This window comes from Myotis brandtii, unplaced genomic scaffold (genome assembly GCF_000412655.1).
Source record: "Myotis brandtii unplaced genomic scaffold, ASM41265v1 scaffold133, whole genome shotgun sequence".
Lineage (NCBI taxonomy): Eukaryota > Metazoa > Chordata > Mammalia > Chiroptera > Vespertilionidae > Myotis > Myotis brandtii.
The window spans coordinates 2,227,528-2,247,831 of NW_005354718.1; the positions used below are offsets into that span (position 1 = coordinate 2,227,528).

Here is a 20,304-nt window from a genome sequence, read left to right on the forward strand (position 1 = left end):
ACAGAATTTCCGGAGGATGAGGCCCAGAAATCGGGATTTTAAAAAGATTCCCAGGTGATTCTAATGTGCAGCCAAGGTTGAGAACCACTGGCCTAAGGGTTAGACTCTAACCGGTTCCGCACAAACCCGCACTGGAGGGGCCGGGAGGAGGGCTCGAGGCACTGACGCCACAGGCCAAAGACCAGTTCACCTGAGCCTGTACTCATTTACCGGGTGCATTTGTTTTCAAGAAAACACACACATGCCATGAGAATAAACTGCAGCCCTGGCCCGCGTGGCTCAGCTGCTTGGCTCGTGGTCCCTTCCGAGGAAAGGCGGGGTCACAGAGGCCGCAGGTGCCATCCCCGCAGGGCACACGCCCAGGTTTCCGGGTCCGTCCCCCGTGGGGCGCGTATGGGAGGCGACGGGTAGATGTTTCTTTCTCTCCCTTCCTCTCTAAAATCAATTAAAAAAAATAATACAGGGTGTTTCCCCCCCCCCCCAAAATGTACACACACTTTTTGAGCTGATAGCTCAATTTTGAAAATGTACTTTAATAAACACTGCCTTTGTAATTATTCCAAATGTGCATACATTTTTTGGGGTTATACTGTAAATATATCCTCGGGCGAGGGTGACAAACAAGAATTAAATCCAAATTTTCTCGTTTTTAAGACAACATAAACTTCAAAGAAAAGTCGAGCCATACGCTAGGAATTCACTCTTCTCTGTCGGTAGGTGTTTCTATCCAAAGGAAGTTTGGGAAATTCGGTCCCAATTTTCGCCAAATGGTGAGTTCCTGGAGCTGTGAAAAGGGGCTGCTGTTACGCAAGAACTCTCGGCCACGCCCAGCCCGCGACGCCGGTTACCTGAGACCCGAGAAAAGGACGCTACCGTTGGCCTCCGGCCGGAGCCAACGAGAGGGCCGGCTGTTCCTCAGGAGTCAATCAGCGCGCGGCCCCGAGGCCGATGGCAGAGCGCCCCCAGCGGCCAGGAGGAGAGAGGGCGGCCCTGGAAAAAGGAAGCGCAACTCCGGGCAAGCCGTTCCCAGGAGACACCCTAGAGGTCCCCCGAGCGAGCGTTTGTCTTTCTGTCTTTATGGTTTCGCTGTGCCATCCGTAGGGTGGGGAGTTCTGTGAGAAACCTGTCGCAGGTCAGCTTGTCAAATGAGTAAAATGGAGTTGCCCCTTTAATTGCGGTCGCTAGAGCCAGAGTGGCATTGCCCTTTTAAGGACGGTTGCGTCACAGTTCCGGGGGCGGGTCCGTTTCCAGCTAGACCCGGCAGGGCGCTGAGGTGATTCATTCGGGGGCTGGAGCCGGGAGCGCCGACGTCGTCTCCTGCGCCCGGCGCAGCCTCGCTCCTCATTGGCCGCCCTCGGGGACGCCCTCGCCCGCGCACCACCCTTGGGTACCCTCCCCAGTCCGCTGTGGAAACACTGCCCTCTTCCTTCTTGACCCCTGGCCCTTTCTTTCTTCCCTCTCCCTCCCGCTTCTGCCGTCGCTTCAGGAGCTCCTGCTCGCGGAGGAGCTTCCGGCTCGGCGATGGGGTCTCGCGCTTCCACGTTACTGCGGGACGAAGAGCTGGAAGAGATTAAGAAGGAGACTGGCTGTGAGTTGGGGCAGGGGGGTGGGAACGCGGCCGGGCGCCTCCGGCTGGCTTCGGGACGACCGAGGGCAGATGTCGCCGAAGTCTGGGGCTGGGGTGCCCGGAGGTTGCGGGGATCCCGGGCAGCCTCCAGCACTGAGCTTCGGGCTCGGGAGCTGGAGAACCTGCTCGTCCAGCCACGGCTCCCCGGTCGGCGTTCTGGCTCTTGGGGGACGGTTCTTCGCCTCCAAGGCGGGAGTCGCGATTACCCGGGGAACACAGACACCGCTCGTTTCCCCGCTCCCTGCTAAGGAGAGCCCCCGAACTCCCCCGTCTTTCCTCTCACCAGCCTCCCATTCAGGAACTCGGGGTAGACCCTGTAGAAAATACAATCGCTTACCGTGACGTCCCTGGGCAAGGGCTTAAAACCACTCACATCTTTGGGAAATCACAAATACTTGCCACAGCTGGAAAAAGAAACGCAGAAAGCCAGCTTCTATAGTAAGACGTTGAAATACGTGAACGGGTGACAGGAGGCCTTGAAATAATCAGGGGTCTGAGGGTGTAAGACCTATGCTGAACTTGTGGAGGGAAAGCATGGATACTGGGACCACCCGTTTTTACTTACACGGAGGATGCTCGCTGTCCCCGGGCTCAGATATGTTGATTTCTGCTGTGCCGGTGTACTTTATGCAGTCACTATGGACATTGGATGTGCCCCAAAAATCTCAGTGTGAATTTGTATTAAGAACTGATTTTTTTTTTTATAGTCCAGTCTCTTCGTCATTAACCTGAACAAAGGGCAGCAGGCCTTTGGGGATTCAGAAGCTCTGTAAAACACCGTCACATACGTTTGTGTAGTCCTTCATGATACGTATAATATTGTCTCTTCTCAGTAATACATTATGACTTGTATTTTACACGAGTTATATAAGCATCTGAGTGTTGTCTCTTCATGCTCCCTTGTTTTTGATAATGAGGTGGCCAGTAAGTAATTCAGTGGCCTGTATGCAGGTAATATTGGAGCAATGCTGGGGGAAACTACAGAATTACTCAGGCAATGGTGACCTGAGATAAATTAAATGCCGTCCACTGCTTTCTGACAAAGAACCTTCAAGTTGGAAGGAATGTTACATAGTCCCAGCCCTTGTCTGAGTGGTTTACTGCTTTCAGTGTCCCCTAATGTATGGCCATTATGCTTCTCCATAAAGGCTAATGATGATGAGCTCACCACATCCCAGTGCTGTCCTTTTCATGATTTTGGATGAATGATGGAAAGCAGTTATTTATAATGTGCAGAGTTTGGCCACTTTACCGTATAGTCTACTTATGGCACTCTAACTCCAAGAGTAGAAATATAAGCAGTTTGTATTTAGCAAGCATTTTATTACATTTCAGGCCAATATCCCTATGTTAGGACTTTGGTGACACCAGGGTTAAAGCATTTGTGCTTAAAGTAAAAAGTCACATTAATGAGGAAGTATAAAGCATAGTGGGGGTGGGAAAAAGCGATTTTGCCTCAAGATAAAGGGAGCAGTAATCCCATCCTGGTTTATTTGCATTTGACCAATGATAGGGGCCTGGATGCCATAGGACTCTGGGTTATTTTACTGTGTAACTTGTGAACACACAGAACTAAGTACTCCTGGAAGAGCTGTTTTCCTAGTTGCCAAAAAATGAAGCAAGCGAAGGAGAGTCTTAACCACAACTAGTACCAATGTATGTATTAAGTCAGAAAGCCTAATGAAACAAGTTCTTACTGAATTTTTGCAATGTCTATATTCAGTACTGTGCTAGGTACTCAAAGCAGATGTTGACAAAACATGCCCACAACTTGGTGGTGGAGATAAATCCACAAGAGTTAGGATTAGCATCAGGACATAGGGTAACTGAAATTGTGTAACACCTACCTGCAGGACTCAGGGAAGCCTTGTGGGCTGGCCTTGTAGAGGACAGGAATTGGGCCTTTGTACATGCGTGAATGGATTACATTTGGGTAAATTAACTTAAAGCATTTTTTATAATTCCTGGAGCATTATCCCCCAGCTTGCTACACAATTTTTCCTCCTCTATGGGAGTTAAGCCATCAGTTTATTCAGTTAGTGCCCATCAGCAGAGTTGATTTTTATTTTATTTTTTAAAATATTTTTTTAATTTTCCAGTTACAATTGACATACAATATATTAGTTTTAGGTATATAACAGACTAGGCAGTTATTAACTTACTAGTGACCTGGTGCATGAAATTCATGCACATTAAAAGGGAATTAATTAGAGGAAATATTTTAATACAGTGGGGCCTTGATTTACGAGTGTCCCGACTAACGAGTCTTTTGAGATACCAGCTGTCTCTCGGCCGATTTTTTGCATTAAGTTGATAGAGTAATTTGAGTTAATGAGCTCCTTAACGAGCTCGGTCTCGGAATGAATTAAACTCGTAAGAAGTCAAGGCACTGTATTGCTATTTGCCCTTTCTCTATAATAGAAGTGTCAGAGATGAAAGAAAATTAGTAAAATGTATATAAAAATCTTCTTACTGTCAGAGTCTGGGGCACGCTTCGGGACCCAGAGTCAAGGCCCCGCCCACCCGCATGCACCTCCAAATCACGTGAGACCCAGACCCTGCCGGCCTCACCCCCGTCAAGCCCCTCCAAGTGGGGGGCGCGGCCTCAGGTCACCTGGCCCGGTGCCAGGGCAGGGGGCGTGGCCTTAGGTCCCCCGGCCTGGCGCTGGGGTGTGTGCTCCCCCATCAAGCCCTGCTGGGACGGGGGCACAGCCTGAGGTTCCCCAGCCTGGCGCTGGGGCGGGGGGGACGCAGCCTGAGATCCCCTGTCAAGCCCCACCAGGTGGGGGGCACAGCCTCAGGTCCCCTGCCCTGGCCCAGCGCCATGCAGCCTCAGGTGCCTGCTGATTGCTTGTTGAAGGCTCATTACGGGAACTCGGCCTCTGCTGTGGGTGCAGCCATCTTGTGTTACGGAATACCTGCCTCCGCTGTGGGTGCAGCCGTTTTGTTATGGTGTGATGGTCAATTTGCATATTCCCTATTTATTAGATAGGATGGTACAATTACTCCAATAAGTCTAGTGACACCATACATAGTTATTATAATATTATTGCAGAGTTGATTTTTAAAGCAGTAATTTTAGCATAATATAAAAGTTTAGAAGAATAAAAACAGGTATCTGAGAGTGGAGTAAAGAGGTAGAATTTGTCTTTTTTTCACCTGCTTCCTAGTTTGGGGAACTATCAGAAACACTCAAGTGTAAGTGTTTTATTGTTCCCTTTGCCTATAAGAAAATGTATTGTAATTGGGAAAAACTGACTTTATATATATTTTAAATATATTTTTATTGGGTTTTTTGTTTTTTTGGTTTTTTTTTTGAGAGAGAGAGAAACGTTGATACGAGAGAGAAACATCTATCAATTGCCTCACCATGAAAGGGACCGAACCCGAAACCTGGGCATGTGCCTTGACCAGGAATCAAACTGGCAACCCTTTGGTGCATGGGAAGACATTCAACCACTGAGCCACACTAGCCAGGGCAAAATTGACTTTATTTTTCACATGAAAGCTTTGCATTGCTTTTAAGCAATTTTTTCTGAGTGTAAATTAATTAGAATTCATGTATCACTAGTTTAGCCAGTGTTTGAAATTTAGTCTAAGTGATTCTAGGGAAGTAATTCTAGGGAAGAATTACTTATAAGTCTTAGTTTCATCATCTATAAATGGGAATAATAATAGTATCTACTTTCAGGGGTATTGTGAGGATTAAACTACTTAGAATAGTGCTTTGTGTATAATAAATACCAGGTAAGTGTTAGTTTGTATTATTTTGAACCATCCTATATAATAAAGCCTAATATGCAAAGTGTCTGATTGGTCGTTCGACCAGTCACTATGACACACACTGACCACCAGGTGGCAGACGCTCCGACCGGTAGGTTAGCTTGCTGCTGGGGTCCGGCTGATTAGGACTAGGCTAGACAGGCCGGACACACCCTGGAGCCCTCCTGCGGTCCCTCCCCGGCCCCAATCGTGCACCAAGGGACCCTACCGGTGCACAAATCTGTGCACCGGGCCTCTAGTAGATAATAATCATCTTATAGGGAAGATACCATTTGCATATGCTAGTTATACAAACCGTGTCTAGGACAATGTAATTGGGGAGATGACAGCATTTTATACATTTCCTAATTTCAGGGGGGCATTGGATTAGGAATCAAGTACAAATGTTGTTTTCCCAATTCTAAGGAAGTATAACTTTTAAAGGAGTATTTCTACTCCTTTTAAATCCCAGTGTTTCTAACAGTTTAAAAAGCAGTAATAAGCCTGGCTGGTGTGGCTCACTGGTTGAGTGTCAACCTATGAACCAGGAGGTCACAGTTCGATTTCCGGTCAGGGTATATGCCTGGGTTGCGGGCTCGATCCCCAGTGTGGGCCATGCAGGAGGCAGCCAATCAATGATTCTCTTTCATCGTTGGTGTTTCCATCTCTCTCTCCCTCTCCCTCCCTGTCTGAAATCAACAAAAATATATTTAAAACAAAACACTTTGTGTTGTCATAAAATTTTTCTATATTATCATTGTTCTTTTACCTTTTTTCACACATTAGCATTCCATAAATTAAAGCTCATTTGAATAAAAGTTGTCATTAGGGGAAAGGCCACAAGTGTCTTGGGCGTTTCTGTAATCTCCACCCTTAGTTCACCTAACGGTAGCAATAATCTGGCTGTGAGTTATTTAAAACTTTTTTTAAATAGCCATTTAGAATATATGTACTTCTATGTTCATTGCAGCATTATTCACAATAGCCAAAATATGCAACCTGTGTCCATTAATTGAGCAGTGGATAAAAAAAGTTGTGGTACAGCCCTGGCTAATGTTGTTCAGGGGTTAGAGTGTTGGCCTGTGCACCGAAGGGTCTCTGGTTCAATTCCCTGTCAAGGCATGTACATGGGTTGCAAATTCGATCCCCGGCCTTGGTTGGAGCACCTGCAGAGGCACCCAGTCAACATATCTTTGTCATATCAGTGTTTCTCCCTCTTTCCCCTGCCCTCACTCCCACTCTCTCAAAAAAATCAATGGAAAAAAATATCCTCGGGTGAGGATTAACAACAACAAAAAGTGGTGATGGTGGTTGTGGTGGTGGTAGTGTGTAATGGAATATTACTTGGCCATAAAAAAGAACGAAATCTTATGATTTGCTACAGCATGGATGGACCTAGAGGGTATTATGCTGCTAAGTGAAATAAGTCAGAGAAAGATGAATACCATATGATTTCACTTATATGTGGAGTCTAAAGAGCAAAATAAATGAAAAACCAAATAGAAACAGACTCATAGATACAGAGAACAGACTGATGGTAGGGAGCATAATCACTATGCTATACACCTGAAATTAATACTGAATGATATTGGATGTCAACTGTAATTGAAACAAAATAAAAAGGAAAACCAATTAGATTCAAGTAAGGAAAAAATTGAATTCCAAAATCACTTAAGACAAATTGTGTAAATAAGAAGTAAAACATATTAATACAAAGCATGAATAAATATCACAATACATACATCCACAAGAAAAAATAGCCATTTAATCTGTGAGAATTAATCTATGCCAACTGAGTGGTAATGAATAGATTGGAATCTTTATTTTTGTGTGTCTGTTAATCCTCACCCAAGGATATTTTTCCATTGATTTTTAGAGAGAGTGGAGGGAGAGAGACAGAGAGAGAAACATCAATGTGAGAGAGACACATTGATTGGTTGCCTCCAAGGTCCTGCCCTTGACCAGAATCGAACCCAGGACCCTTCATTCTGCAGGGCTGATGCTCTATCCACTGAGCCAAACCAGGTAGGGCTCATTTCTTTTTAGTCCCTAACTTCTGATGTCTCATTGGTATTGGGGAAGTATTGAATGGGTTTAGGCAGTAAGTTGAGGTTTGTGTATGTTTGATGGGTGTAGTGATAGAACTAGTTGCAACAAAGAACACAAGCCTGGCAAAGGCAATTGTTTGAGAATAACTTCTTAGGCTAGAATATAAGTGGAAGTTCAACTTCAGGCTGCAGACGCTACTACCTCCTAATGCAAGACCCCTTTGTTGTCCTCACCTGTCATGCCATAGTCCCTGAAGGTTCTGTCACTACGGAGACTCTACTGTCTTCTGACTTTAATAGAAATGGAAATATAGATGGTATAACTTAGCACCTATAGCTGGTTTGGAATTAAGTGATTTGTACACCTCGGTACTTCTCCCCACCCCCAACTTATTATAATGAAAAATTTCAAATATAAAGAAAATAGTATAACGTTCTATATACCTTCCATCTTAATTCAACAGTTGTTAACATTTTGCTATATTTGCTTTATCCTATATAATAAAAAGGTAATAAGCAAATTGACCCTCACTCTGTCACGCCATCACAAGATGGCTGCACCCACAGCAGAGGTGGGGTTCCCATAACGAGCTGTAACGAGCGATCAGCAGGGACCTGAGGCTGTGTGGCACTGGGTAGGGGTGGGGGACCTGAGGCTGCACCCCCCGCCTGGCAGGGCTTGGCGGGGACCTTGGGCCAGGCGGGTCTGGATCTCGCCCAACGGGGGTGGGGCCAGCCGGGCCTGGGTCTCACTCGATTTCAAGGTGCACGTGGGTGGATGGGGCCTTGACTCTGGCTCCCGAGGCGTGCCCCAGACTCTGACAGGAGGAAGATTTTCATATACATTTTACTAATTTTCTTTAATCTCTGATACTTCTATTATGGAGAAAGGGCAAATAGCAATATTAACCCTTTGCAGTCCAATTTTATTTTTGGAATTCAAACAGTCTGGTCCAAATTAATTGACGGGATTGAATGTTGAACCGGTTTGCGGTGTCGACCTCAGCCTCGACGTTGGACCTGCTCCTAGCACCTGGTCTGTCAAGTCAGCCTCCACGTTGGACTGAAAAGGGTTAAAATATTTCCTCTAATTAATTCCCTTTTAATGTGCGTAAATTTTGTGCACCGGGCCACTAGTCTATTTATATTTTTTGATGAACCAGTTGAAAGTTAGATACCAGAACTCTTCATCCCTAAATACTTCTGCATGAATAGGGATTTTTTCTACATAATCACAATACTATTATCACACCTTAGAAAATTGACAATAATTCTATTATACTATCTTCCATTTAATCCATATTCAAATTTTCCCAATTGTAAAAAGGTAATTTGGTGTTCTTTAATGTCTTTTAAGTCTCTTATTTGTTAGCTTCCCCAAGAGAATAGTTCAGCTCTTGTCTTGTCAGGAGGTGCAGAATGTTCAGGGGAAATAGGTGTGCAGACTTCAATACCTCAGTCTTTTATCTAAAGCAGCGGTTCTCAACCTGTGGGTTGAAATCCCTTTGGGGGTCGAACGACCCTTTCACAGGAGTCACCTAAGTACATCCTGCATATCAGATATTTACATTACGATTCATAACAGTAGCAAAATTACAGTTATGAAGTAGCAATGAAAATAATTTTATGGTTGGGGGTCACCACAATATGAGGAACTGTATTAAAGGGTCGCGGCATTAGGAAGGTTGAGAACCACTGATCTAAAGCTACTTTTGGTTGCAGTTGTATGCTTTACCTAGGTTATCTAGCAGTCTACTCTTCTGCATTAAGATTTAGGACAGGGGTCCTCAAACTTTTTAAACAGGGGGCCAGTTCACTGTCCCTCAGACCGTTGGAGGGCCGGACTATAGTTTAAAAAAAAAACTATGAACAAATTTCTATGCACACTGCACATATCTTATTTTGAAGTAAAAAAACAAAACAGGAACAAATACAATATTTGTATTTGCATGTGGCCCGCGGGCTGTAGTTTGAGGACCCCTGATTTAGGATAAAGGCAGGGGGAAAATAATTTTTTTCTTCCTCTGTTTTTATTTTATTTTTCCCCTCTGCCAATTCCTCCTTAGTGTTTGGCACTTCTTTGAAATGCCTTGCTCCTCTGAGCTCAAGGCAGTGATGATAGAAAGGTTTGGAAGATTAGCAGGGTCTTCTAAGTAATCTTTCAACAATATAAAATAATTATTTGCCCACTTTGGAGAAAAATGTGGGGAGCCGGCACGGCCATGGCATACTCAGCCCCACATTGGGCGCCTTATGTACCGTGCCAGCTCAGCCAGGTTCGGTGAGCCTGAGAGGGGGTGGTGAAGGATTGAGAAAAGACAGACAAGAGAAGAAAGCTGGGTCTGGGTGGGACGGTGTCCTCTCTGATGGAGAGCTAGCGACAGCGCCTCAGACTACAAGCTGTGTCTTTATTTTATAGCCAGATTCCATGAAGCAAAGTGAGGGCGTGGTCAAGATGTTTACAACATTCTCTTGGGTTTTGATCCTACTCAATTACATGCACCTGAACTCTATCAAGCCCACATTACTCAGACACATCGGACCACGTGATGGGACCATAGGTTCAAGCTTACAACTATAGCTGTTGGCTGTAATTGTGCTGGGAGAGCTCTGCACTCCAAGCTGGGACTTGCACGTGGCCATGAGAGGACTGTGCCCTCTCATTAGTCCGAGGCTTGAACCTGTCCAAACACTGTAGCCACTCTCCACAGAAAAATATAGCTTCATTAAAGACATGTCCATGTGCACAGCTTTTTCTGAGAGTAATTGGCAACTCCTGAGACTTCTTTTGAGTTACCAAGACTTGTGCAAGTTTGGGGTACCTGTCCTGCCTGCTAGTTTAGTGCCTCCTGGTGAAAATAGTTTACTGGAAACTTGTCCTGCCTTCATTTGTGGTAGTTCCAAGACCTTTCTGCTTCTTGAACTTGCTCTGAGCACTATGCCTTGAAGGTTGCTTTATATTCTTGGTTATGGTGGATTTCACACCTAAATTAAAGCTTTAAAGTCCTTCCTCCCTCCCTCCCTCCCTCCCTCCCTTCCCTCTGTTTTTTTCTAATTTCTCCTTCTCCTCCTTTTTCTTCTCCCTCTTCCCACCCCTGTCCTCCTCTTCCTCTCATCCTGATGTTCTCTTACTCTTCCTCCTCCTCCTCCTTAGAAAAAGCCCTTTGTAACAATATCTTTATTTCACTGAGATGTATTAAATAACATTTGGTTGTACATTTGTCCACTGATTTCCATATAGCCCAGTTTGTTCTGGAAGATAGCAGTTTTGTGGGATTCTGGCTACTTATTTACATGTTTGTTTTTAACATATTGGTAAATTATGAATTCTAGCAGCCATAAACTGATCTTTTAGTCTGAAATATGGGTGTAAGTGCCATAGTGGTACTTACTTAAGGGCATTTTTAAAACCATACTATGAGGTTTCAGTGCCAGTTCTTTTTTGTTGTTATCAGTTCTCACCCAAGAATATTTTTCATTAATTTTAGATAGAATGGGAGGGAGGGAGAGAGAGACATCGATGTGAGAGAGACATCTCTTGGTTGTCTCCCACATGCACCCAATGGGGAAGGAAGGGGGGGGCAGGATTGAACCTGCAACCCTGCCGTTGACCAGCAATCAAACCTGAGACCTTTGGTGCACAGGCCTATGCTCTAACCATTGAGCCATGCCAGCCAGGGCAAGTGCCCAGTTCTTTCAGATAGTGATCTGTATTAGAAGGATAACTGATGGTTCATTTATTAGTTGAAAGGGTTGGATTAGATGATAACATTGCTTCCCATTTAAAAATTGTACAAATCATTATAATTGCTTGTATATACACATGTGGAATTTGTAGAAGGATTCACAAGTAACTGGTAATAGTGTTTGCCTCTGGCAAGGAAGACTGGGGAACTAAGTAGTTATGGAGACTTTTCAATTTGAATGTTTTCCTTGTTAAAGAAAATTAACCTGAAATATATAATACTCTACTAAAAAGTGATCCAGTGGACTAAATATTATGCAATTATTGAAAAGGACTCCAAAGCAGTATAGAAAAATTAGGAATTAATAAATGAAAAGCTATCAGAACTATGTAAAGTATACAGGTAACTGATATTAGATGATATATGAAGAAATTAAAACAGTGTTGTTGAGATTGTGAACAAATTTGGCTTTCTCAAAAAATCTTTTGGGAAAGTTAGTCATTCATTAACTAATTTTGTTAAACTAAAAGGAACTTGAGTTTTAGAGCAGCCTTTGAGGCCTGAGGCCAATGCTAAGGTAAACCCCTCAGCCTCCTGAAGAATATGGCTGTGGCTGGCAGTCAGGAGAAAGGTGGAGATTAACTAGTGCAGCAGTAAAACTGTACCTTCAGGCTCATAATGTAAGGATGATGATAATGATTTGGAGAGCTTACCATGTGCCAGACACTTTGCCAAGCACTTGCATGGACTCCGTTAATTCTGTTGTAGGCAGCTGGAAGAGCACTGGGTGTTAGACCCATGGGGGTCAGACTGGACCTGGGTTCAGCAACCTCAGTACTTGGGTTCTGGCTAGGAAATAATTCAGAGCCAAGACCTAAACTGTAAGAGAACATTTATTTGGTAAATTACAGAGGTAGAAGAAGTAATTCCTAGAAGAAATGGGCTTAGGAAACAAGTTATAGAGGTAAAGGAAGGGCCCTTGGAACTTGGGAGTGAGGAAGGTAATGGTAATGCACCTGGGGGGATAGAGAAGGGGAAGGGAAAAGGCTGCGCATATTCCCAGGAGGGAAAGTGCGCCAGGTCCTCTGTGCCTCTGTCCTAAGGGTTTTAAGGGTGAAAATGCTAGGGGAGGTCCCAGGAGAAGATCTCAATAGAATATTCAGCAGTTTTCCAGGTGTGTCCTTTCAGGTTTGTGGTCTCCACTGATTGATTGGCTGGCACCAGGGCAGGGGTAATTATTCAGTGATGTTGGTCCTGTGGTCAGCTGTGGCTGGTTTGGTTGCTCTTCTAGGCCCTAGAGCTGAAATACAACTAAAGCCTAGATGTTATCTCTAGGGAGGAAAGGTCAGGGGGTCCAAACTGCATGACCAGTGATATGCTAGGGGAGGAAAGGTCACCCTGGTGGCAAGGTCCCACCCTATATTTTGTCCTTTGCTAGGCACCGAGAGCCTTCCACTCTTATGACCTTTTGTACCTAGCCCAATGTCCTCGCTCTGCTCATGTCTGTCTAACTGCCTACCATAGTTCACTCCACAGCCCTGTTCACGCACCCCTCACTGGTAAGCTTTGGTGCTATGAATGGAATCATTCTGTCAACCTGCTCCTCCCAGGAGTGTACTGTTTACACCGAGCTGTTCACAACTGCCTGGTTGGCAGAAAGGTCCACAATGCTTCCTCAGTGCCTGAAATCCCACTGGCTTTGCCCAGGCCGGGGGTAGGTAATTCCGCCTCCTCTGCTCTCCTTAGCGAACAGAACAGAGCCCAGTTTGGGGATGAAACCTGATGCTGAAGCATTCACAGCTACACCTAGTGTGTCCTCCCAGCCTAGTTTTGGACCACTCACTTCCTGCTTCTCCTGCTGTGCCCCTGTTTACTTTTGTCCTATTGTTCCTAAAACTGCAAGTAAATTTTTGTTTCTAGAGCAGGGGTGAGGAGGACAACATCAGAACTCTTTCAGCCTCTCCTTTAAAACCTGGAAAAGAGCCTGAGACAAAGTCCACACTTGCCACACCCTCTTTGGCTGTCGTCTTTTCTCTTTTGATAACTTTTTTCCCTTCTACCTCCAGTCTGCCAGGAGACTATTTCCCAGAAATTCCTTTTTATCATTTTTTTTTTTATTACCTCATTTTACTTGTCAGTTTATGCCTGGGTTATTCCCAAATGAGGAGCAAAATAGGTTCTTTGTAAATGTCAGCTGATGATAACATGCCAGTTTTACAAGTTGCCTAATTTGTTTTCTTGGAGCCCATTCTTTTAAAACTGGACAACCAGTGGGTCCGGGCTACCTGTCACTGCTTTAGCCAATTAAACAGAGACAGGGTTATCCTATATAATAAAAGGGTAATATGCAAATTGACCCTAACAGCAGAATGACTGGGAAAGACTGGTCACTATGACACACACTGACCACCAGGGGGCGGACGCTCAATGCAGGAGCTGCCCCCTGGTGGTCAGTGAGCTCCCACAGGGGGAGCTCTGCTCAGCCACAAGCCAGGCTGACGGCTGCCAGCACAGCAGTGGTGGCGGGAGCCTCTCCCGCCTCCTCAGCAGCGCTAAGGATGTCCGACTGCAGCTTAGGCCTGCTCCCTGCTGGCAAGTGGACATCCCCCAAGGGCTCCCGGGCTGCCAGAGGGATGTCTGACTGCCAGCTTAGGCCCGATCCCCCGGGGAGCATGCCTAAGCCAGCAGGTGGACATCCCCCGAGGGGTCCCAGACTGTGAGAGGGCACAGGCCGGGCTGAGGGACCCCCCTCCCCCAAGTGCACAAATTTTTGTGCACTGTACCTCTATATATAAAAGCCTAAGTGTCCAGATGACTGGCCGGTAGCTATGACGTGCACTGACCACCAGGGGGCAGATGCTCAACACAGGAGCTGCCCCCTGGTGGTCAGTGTGCTCCCACAGCCAGCCTCCTGTGGTCCCTCCCCTCTGGCCGGCCAACCTCCCTCAGTCCCTCCCCCTGGCCAGCCAACCTCCTGCGGTCCCTACTCCTGACTGGCCGGCCCCAAGTTTATTCCAATAATGTCAGCGGTATGGGAGAGCAGCAGGTAGGTCAACCACGAAAATCTGCTCTGACACCCCCCGCCCCCAAGCCAGCTGCTTATATTGGGTAGGGCAAAGATTACATGGGGAAGTAGTCAAAAGGAATAAGAATGGGTATGCACCCTGGTCAGCATGGCTCAGTGGTTGAGAATCGACCTATGAACCAGGAGGTCATAGTTCGATTCCTGGTGACGGCACATGCTTGGGTTGTGGGCTCGATCCCCAGTGTGGGGCATGCAGGAGGCAGCCAATAGATAATTCTCATCATTGATGTTTCTCTCCCTCTCCCTTCTCTGAAATTAATAAAAATATATTTTTTAAAAAGTGGGTATTATTACAGGCATGGGGAAGTAGGCTGTTCGGGCTGGGGAGGGACTTTTTGTTTGAGCAACTAGGCCAGGTCAAGGTTAACAGAGCATGATCAATATTTCTTATAACTATAGCTAGTCCCCAATATTCTATTTCTGCCCCTAACACCTGTACTGGGAACTCAGTAGAGGTCATGCAATCACAGAAAAGAGGCTGATCCAAGGCTCTGGTGTTCTTTTACTGAGGGAAATGGTAAAGCCACTAATGCTTGGTGCAGGGGTGAACCAGATTTTAAAGGTAAAATCTGTTTGCCCTGGCAGGTGTTGCTTATTGGTTATGTTTTAGGTGGTAGGAATGGCACCATGTGTCTGATTGGTGGGGGTCAGACTGGACCTGGGTTCAGCAACCTTGGTACTGGGGTTCTGGTTAGGAAAGAATTCAGAGCCAAGACCCAAACTGTAAGAGAACATTTATTTGGTAAGTTACAGATGTAGAAGAAATCATTCCTAAAGAAATAGGCTTAGAAAACAAGTTATAGAGGTAAAGGAAGGGTCCTTGGAACTTGGGCGTGAGGAAGCTAATGGTAAAGTGCCTGGGGAGGGGGAAGGGAAAGGGAAGGGAAAAGCAGGGGTGTGCTCCCTGGAGGAAGAGTGCTCTGGACTGGGTCCTCCATCCTAAGGGTTTTAAGGGTGGAGATTTTAGGGGAGGTCCCAGGAAATCTCAAAGTATTCAGCAGTTTTCCAGGTGTGTCCTTTCAGGTTTGTGGTCTCCACTGATTGATTGGCTGGCACCAGGGCAGAGGTAATTATTCAGTGCTGTTGTTCCTTTGGTCAGCTGTGGCTAGTTTTGTTGCTTATCTGGGCCTGGAGCTGAAATACAACTGAAGCCTAGATGTTATCTCTAGGGAGGAAAGGTCAGGGGGTCCAAACCTCATGACCAGCAATATGCTAGGGGAGAAAAAGTCACCCTGGGGACAAGGTCCTATCCTACATTTGATTGTCCATTGCTAGGCACCTGGGACTTTGCATCCTGGTGACCTTCTGTACCTGGCCCCTTGTCCTTGCTCTGCTCATGGCTAACTGCCTATAGCAGTTAGAGCATCTGCCTTTGCACTGAAGGGTCTTGGGTTCCATTCCTGGTCTGGGGCAAGTTAGATCCCTGTCTTCATCTGAGTGAGGGAGGCAACCAACCAGACAATGAATCTCTCTTCACATCGATGTTTCTCTCTCCCTCCCTTCCACTCTCTCTAAAAATCAATGGGAAAAATATCCTCAGGTGAGGATTAACAAAAAATAAAATCAGTTTGAGTGCCCAGTCTTAAATTCACTACAAGTTCCCTACCCAACAATGCCAGCCTGAAACCTCAAACTGATGAATAAGTATGTGTTTTTAATCAAAGTATGCATTTTCATAGCCTCTAAGTTAGGGGACTGAAAGAAAATTTCACAATTTCCTTTTCAACTAAAATTGGTTTTGTGTTAAGTCTTAACTACCTGACATTTAACACATAGTTTTAATTAAGCATAGACTTCATTCCCGAGTCTATTTTGATTGCTCTTGATTTAGTTTGCATACTAATTCCTTTCATTTTTTTTAGCTGTTAAATTTCCTCCTTTGACACTCTAGAGATGAGTTAGAGTTGAGACATCTCCCCATTTTGCTCACTTTGAAGCATTCAATGGTGAGCTCAGATCAAAGGGTCAGCTGGCTTCCAAAGGGCCACAGGGATGCTGTTTGAGTGGAGGGCAACTTCTCCAACTGGGACTAATTTTGTGTTCCTTAGTTTCCCACAGTCAGATCACCCGCCTCTACAGCCGGTTCACCAGCCTGGACAAAGGCGAGAATGGGACTCTCAGGTAGGCAGTTCCTTTCTTTATTTTCTGGCAATGTCTGAATAAATGCTTTTATCCCAAGGGCAGACATGATAGGCATCTAGCATGCAGAGCAGGGACCATTTCTTCAGTTGTCTTTGAGCATCATTGATCCAAAAGGGAGTTAAATAAGCAGAACACCAGCATTACATTTATCACTAGGTGCTTGCCGTTTACTCCAACTCCCCTTAGTTTGGGTGGCCATTGTTCTGGTCCTAAGAATGTATGTACATTTGAGAATTTCAGCTCTCTGCTTGAATTTTCCCACAGTCCTTTCCCAAAAATATTAGCTTTATGAGGTTGACCCGTAGCAATCCAAGATGGTCAGGTTGTTTTGTATTTCCCAATACAACCCATAATCCTAGGGTACATCATTTTATGTTTATTAATATTACATAAGATGTTCAATATTTTAGTCCGGAGCAGTGATTCTCAACTAAGAGCTATTTTGCCCCTGGGTGGCAAAATGTCTGGAGACATTTTTAATTGTCATGACTGAGAAATGCTGTTCTTGTCTAGTGGGTAGAGGCCAGGAATGCTGTTAAACATCCTACAGTGCACAGGACATCCTCCCACAACAAATAATTATTCTGCTCTAAATATCAAAAGTGCCACTGGTCTAGAGTAAGTATATGATCTCAGAGTAATGTAATGCTGTATCATTTCATATTTGTAATTGTCTTATCAAAGTCAAATGAAAAAAATACCTCCTTACCACTACCTCCCAACCTAACTCTCAGTACAGTACAACCTTTTGTTACTGTTGTTCCTGTTTTGATTGACTGTATAGAATGAAGCTGCTTGCCTTTCTGGTAGCTGGCAGAAAGCAGTTTAGTACTTCTTTGGGAGGCTTCTCATATGGATGTGGGATATAGCATAAAAGGGGAAGGAATATAGTTGCTAAGCCTTTGTACATATCCTCATAGCTCTTCTGCCTGAGGATATGTCCAAAGGCTTAGCAACTATATTCCTAGGGCTATGTTTGTTCAAGGCAAAATCTGCCTTTACTAGAAGCTGGGATTGACCAAAACCATGCTGCACAGTCATTAAATCAATGACTATGGAATACCTACCATGTGCAAAGACCACACTAGGTGCTTTTTCTTAATTGAGGCAAAATACATATAAAATTTACCATTCTAAAGTGTACAATCCAGTGGCATTAAGTATGTTCACAATGTTGTGTAACCATAACCACTATCTAGTTCTAGAACATTTTCATCACAGATGGAAACCCCTTACCTATTAAGCAGTCTACTTCCTGTTCCTCTGGCAACCACTAATCTACTTTCTTCCTCTCTCTGGACATTTTATATAATACTAGAGGCCTGGTGCATGGATTCAGGATCCCTGAGGGGTCCCAGATTGCAAGAGGGCACAGGCCAGGCCGAGGGACCCCACTGGTGCATGATCGGGGCCATGGAGGGACCGTGGGAGGGCTCCAGAGCATATCTGGCCCATCTCGCCCAGTCTCGATCGGCTGGACCCCAGCAGTAAGCTAACCCACCAGTCTGAGCGTCTTGCTCCCTGGTGGTCAGTGCACATCATAGTGACTGGTAGAACGAATGGTTGGACACTTAGCATATTAGGCTTTTATTATATAGGATATGGAATCATACAGTATGTGGCCTTTTGTAACTGGCTTCTTTCACTTAGCATGATGTTTTCAAAGTTCTTTCATATTATAACATGTGTCAGTACTTCATTCCTTTTTATGGCTGAATAATATTCTATTGTATGTATATATCACATTTTGTTTAATCATTCATCACTTGGTGGACATTTGGATTGTGTACACCTTTAGGCTAGCTATTATGAGTAGTAGTAATATGAACATTTTTGTGTGGGCATATGTTTTAATTCTTTTGGGCATATCCGTAGGAGTAGAATTTGCGTCATGGTAATTTTATGCCTAATTTACTGAGGAACCACCCAGCTATTTCCCAAGCAGCTGTACCATTTTACATTTCCACCAGCAATGTATGTGGGTTCAAACCTCACCAATGCTTATTATGTCATTCGATTGTGTGAGTGGTATATCATTGTGGTTTTGGTTTGTATTTCCCTAGTGGCTAATGATGTTGAGTATCTTTTAATGTGCTGGTTAATCATTTGTATATCTTCTTTGGAGAAATTCCAATCATGTCCTTTGCCTATTGTTTAATTGAATTGTTTATCTTTCTGTTGTTGAGTTGCAGGAATTCTTTTTATAGATATTAGAACCTTTTCAGATATGTGATTTGCAAATATTTTCTCTATATGGATTATCTTTTCACTCTTTGAAGCTCAAAAGTTTTAAATTTTGATGAGTCCAGTTTATCTGATTTTTCTTTTGGTGCATGTGCTTTTGGTGTCATATCTAAGAAACCATTGTGATATCCAAGGTCATGAAGATTTATCCCTCTGTTGTCTTCTAAGAGTTTTGTAGTTTCAGCTCTTATATTTAACTCTGATTCATTTTGACTTATTTTATATATATATATGTATATATATATATATATATATATGTATATATATATATATACAAAAAAAATATGTCAGGGTGGGGGTCCCCACTGGGGTGCCTGGCCAGCCTGGATGAGGGGATGATGGCTGTTTGCAGCTGGTCACACCCCCTTCAGGGTGGGGGTCCCCACTGGGGTGCCTGGCCAGCCTGGATGAGGGGATGATGGCTGTTTGCAGCTGGTCACACCCCCTTCAGGGTGGGGGTCCCCACTGGGGTGCCTGGCCAGCCTGGATGAGGGGATGATGGCTGTTTGCAGCTGGTCACACCCCCTTCAGGGTGGGGGTCCCCACTGGGGTGCCTGGCCAGCCTGGATGAGGGGATGATGGCTGTTTGCAGCTGGTCACACCCCCTTCAGGGTGGGGGTCCCCACTGGGGTGCCTGGCCAGCCTGGATGAGGGGATGATGGCTGTTTGCAGCTGGTCACACCCCCTTCAGGGTGGGGGTCCCCACTGGGGTGCCTGGCCAGCCTGGATGAGGGGATGATGGCTGTTTGCAGCTGGTCACACCCCCTTCAGGGTGGGGGTCCCCACTGGGGTGCCTGGCCAGCCTGGATGAGGGGATGATGGCTGTTTGCAGCTGGTCACACCCCCTTCAGGGTGGGGGTCCCCACTGGGGTGCCTGGCCAGCCTGGATGAGGGGATGATGGCTGTTTGCAGCTGGTCACACCCCCTTCAGGGTGGGGGTCCCCACTGGGGTGCCTGGCCAGCCTGGATGAGGGGATGATGGCTGTTTGCAGCTGGTCACACCCCCTTCAGGGTGGGGGTCCCCACTGGGGTGCCTGGCCAGCCTGGATGAGGGGATGATGGCTGTTTGCAGCTGGTCACACCCCCTTCAGGGTGGGGGTCCCCACTGGGGTGCCTGGCCAGCCTGGATGAGGGGATGATGGCTGTTTGCAGCTGGTCACACCCCCTTCAGGGTGGGGGTCCCCACTGGGGTGCCTGGCCAGCCTGGATGAGGGGATGATGGCTGTTTGCAGCTGGTCACACCCCCTTCAGGGTGGGGGTCCCCACTGGGGTGCCTGGCCAGCCTGGATGAGGGGATGATGGCTGTTTGCAGCTGGTCACACCCCCTTCAGGGTGGGGGTCCCCACTGGGGTGCCTGGCCAGCCTGGATGAGGGGATGATGGCTGTTTGCAGCTGGTCACACCCCCTTCAGGGTGGGGGTCCCCACTGGGGTGCCTGGCCAGCCTGGATGAGGGGATGATGGCTGTTTGCAGCTGGTCACACCCCCTTCAGGGTGGGGGTCCCCACTGGGGTGCCTGGCCAGCCTGGATGAGGGGATGATGGCTGTTTGCAGCTGGTCACACCCCCTTCAGGGTGGGGGTCCCCACTGGGGTGCCTGGCCAGCCTGGATGAGGGGATGATGGCTGTTTGCAGCTGGTCACACCCCCTTCAGGGTGGGGGTCCCCACTGGGGTGCCTGGCCAGCCTGGATGAGGGGATGATGGCTGTTTGC

General features: G+C 46.0%; 2 protein-coding genes across 3 annotated transcripts in view; one reads left to right on the plus strand and one right to left on the minus strand.

Moving 5' to 3' along the window:
* The window catches only part of EXD1 (exonuclease 3'-5' domain containing 1), a 38,119-nt gene extending 36,978 nt beyond the window's left edge, over positions 1-1,141 (minus strand). The window contains exon 1 of one of the 2 annotated variants that reach the window (XM_014534800.1): positions 849-1,141. The gene's annotated coding sequence lies outside the window, so the exon portion shown is untranslated. Of the gene's footprint in view, positions 1-688 lie in introns of both variants that reach the window. The other variant, XM_014534799.1, reaches the window with a different exon arrangement.
* Positions 1,142-1,288: 147 nt separating this feature from the next.
* Positions 1,289-20,304, plus strand: part of CHP1 (calcineurin-like EF-hand protein 1) — a 49,042-nt gene continuing 30,026 nt past the window's right edge. The window contains exons 1-2 of the mRNA XM_005860258.2: positions 1,289-1,588; positions 16,257-16,329. Coding sequence (XP_005860320.1) covers positions 1,522-1,588; positions 16,257-16,329 — 140 coding nt within the window. The 5' untranslated portion in view covers positions 1,289-1,521. The remainder of the gene's footprint in view (positions 1,589-16,256; positions 16,330-20,304) is intronic.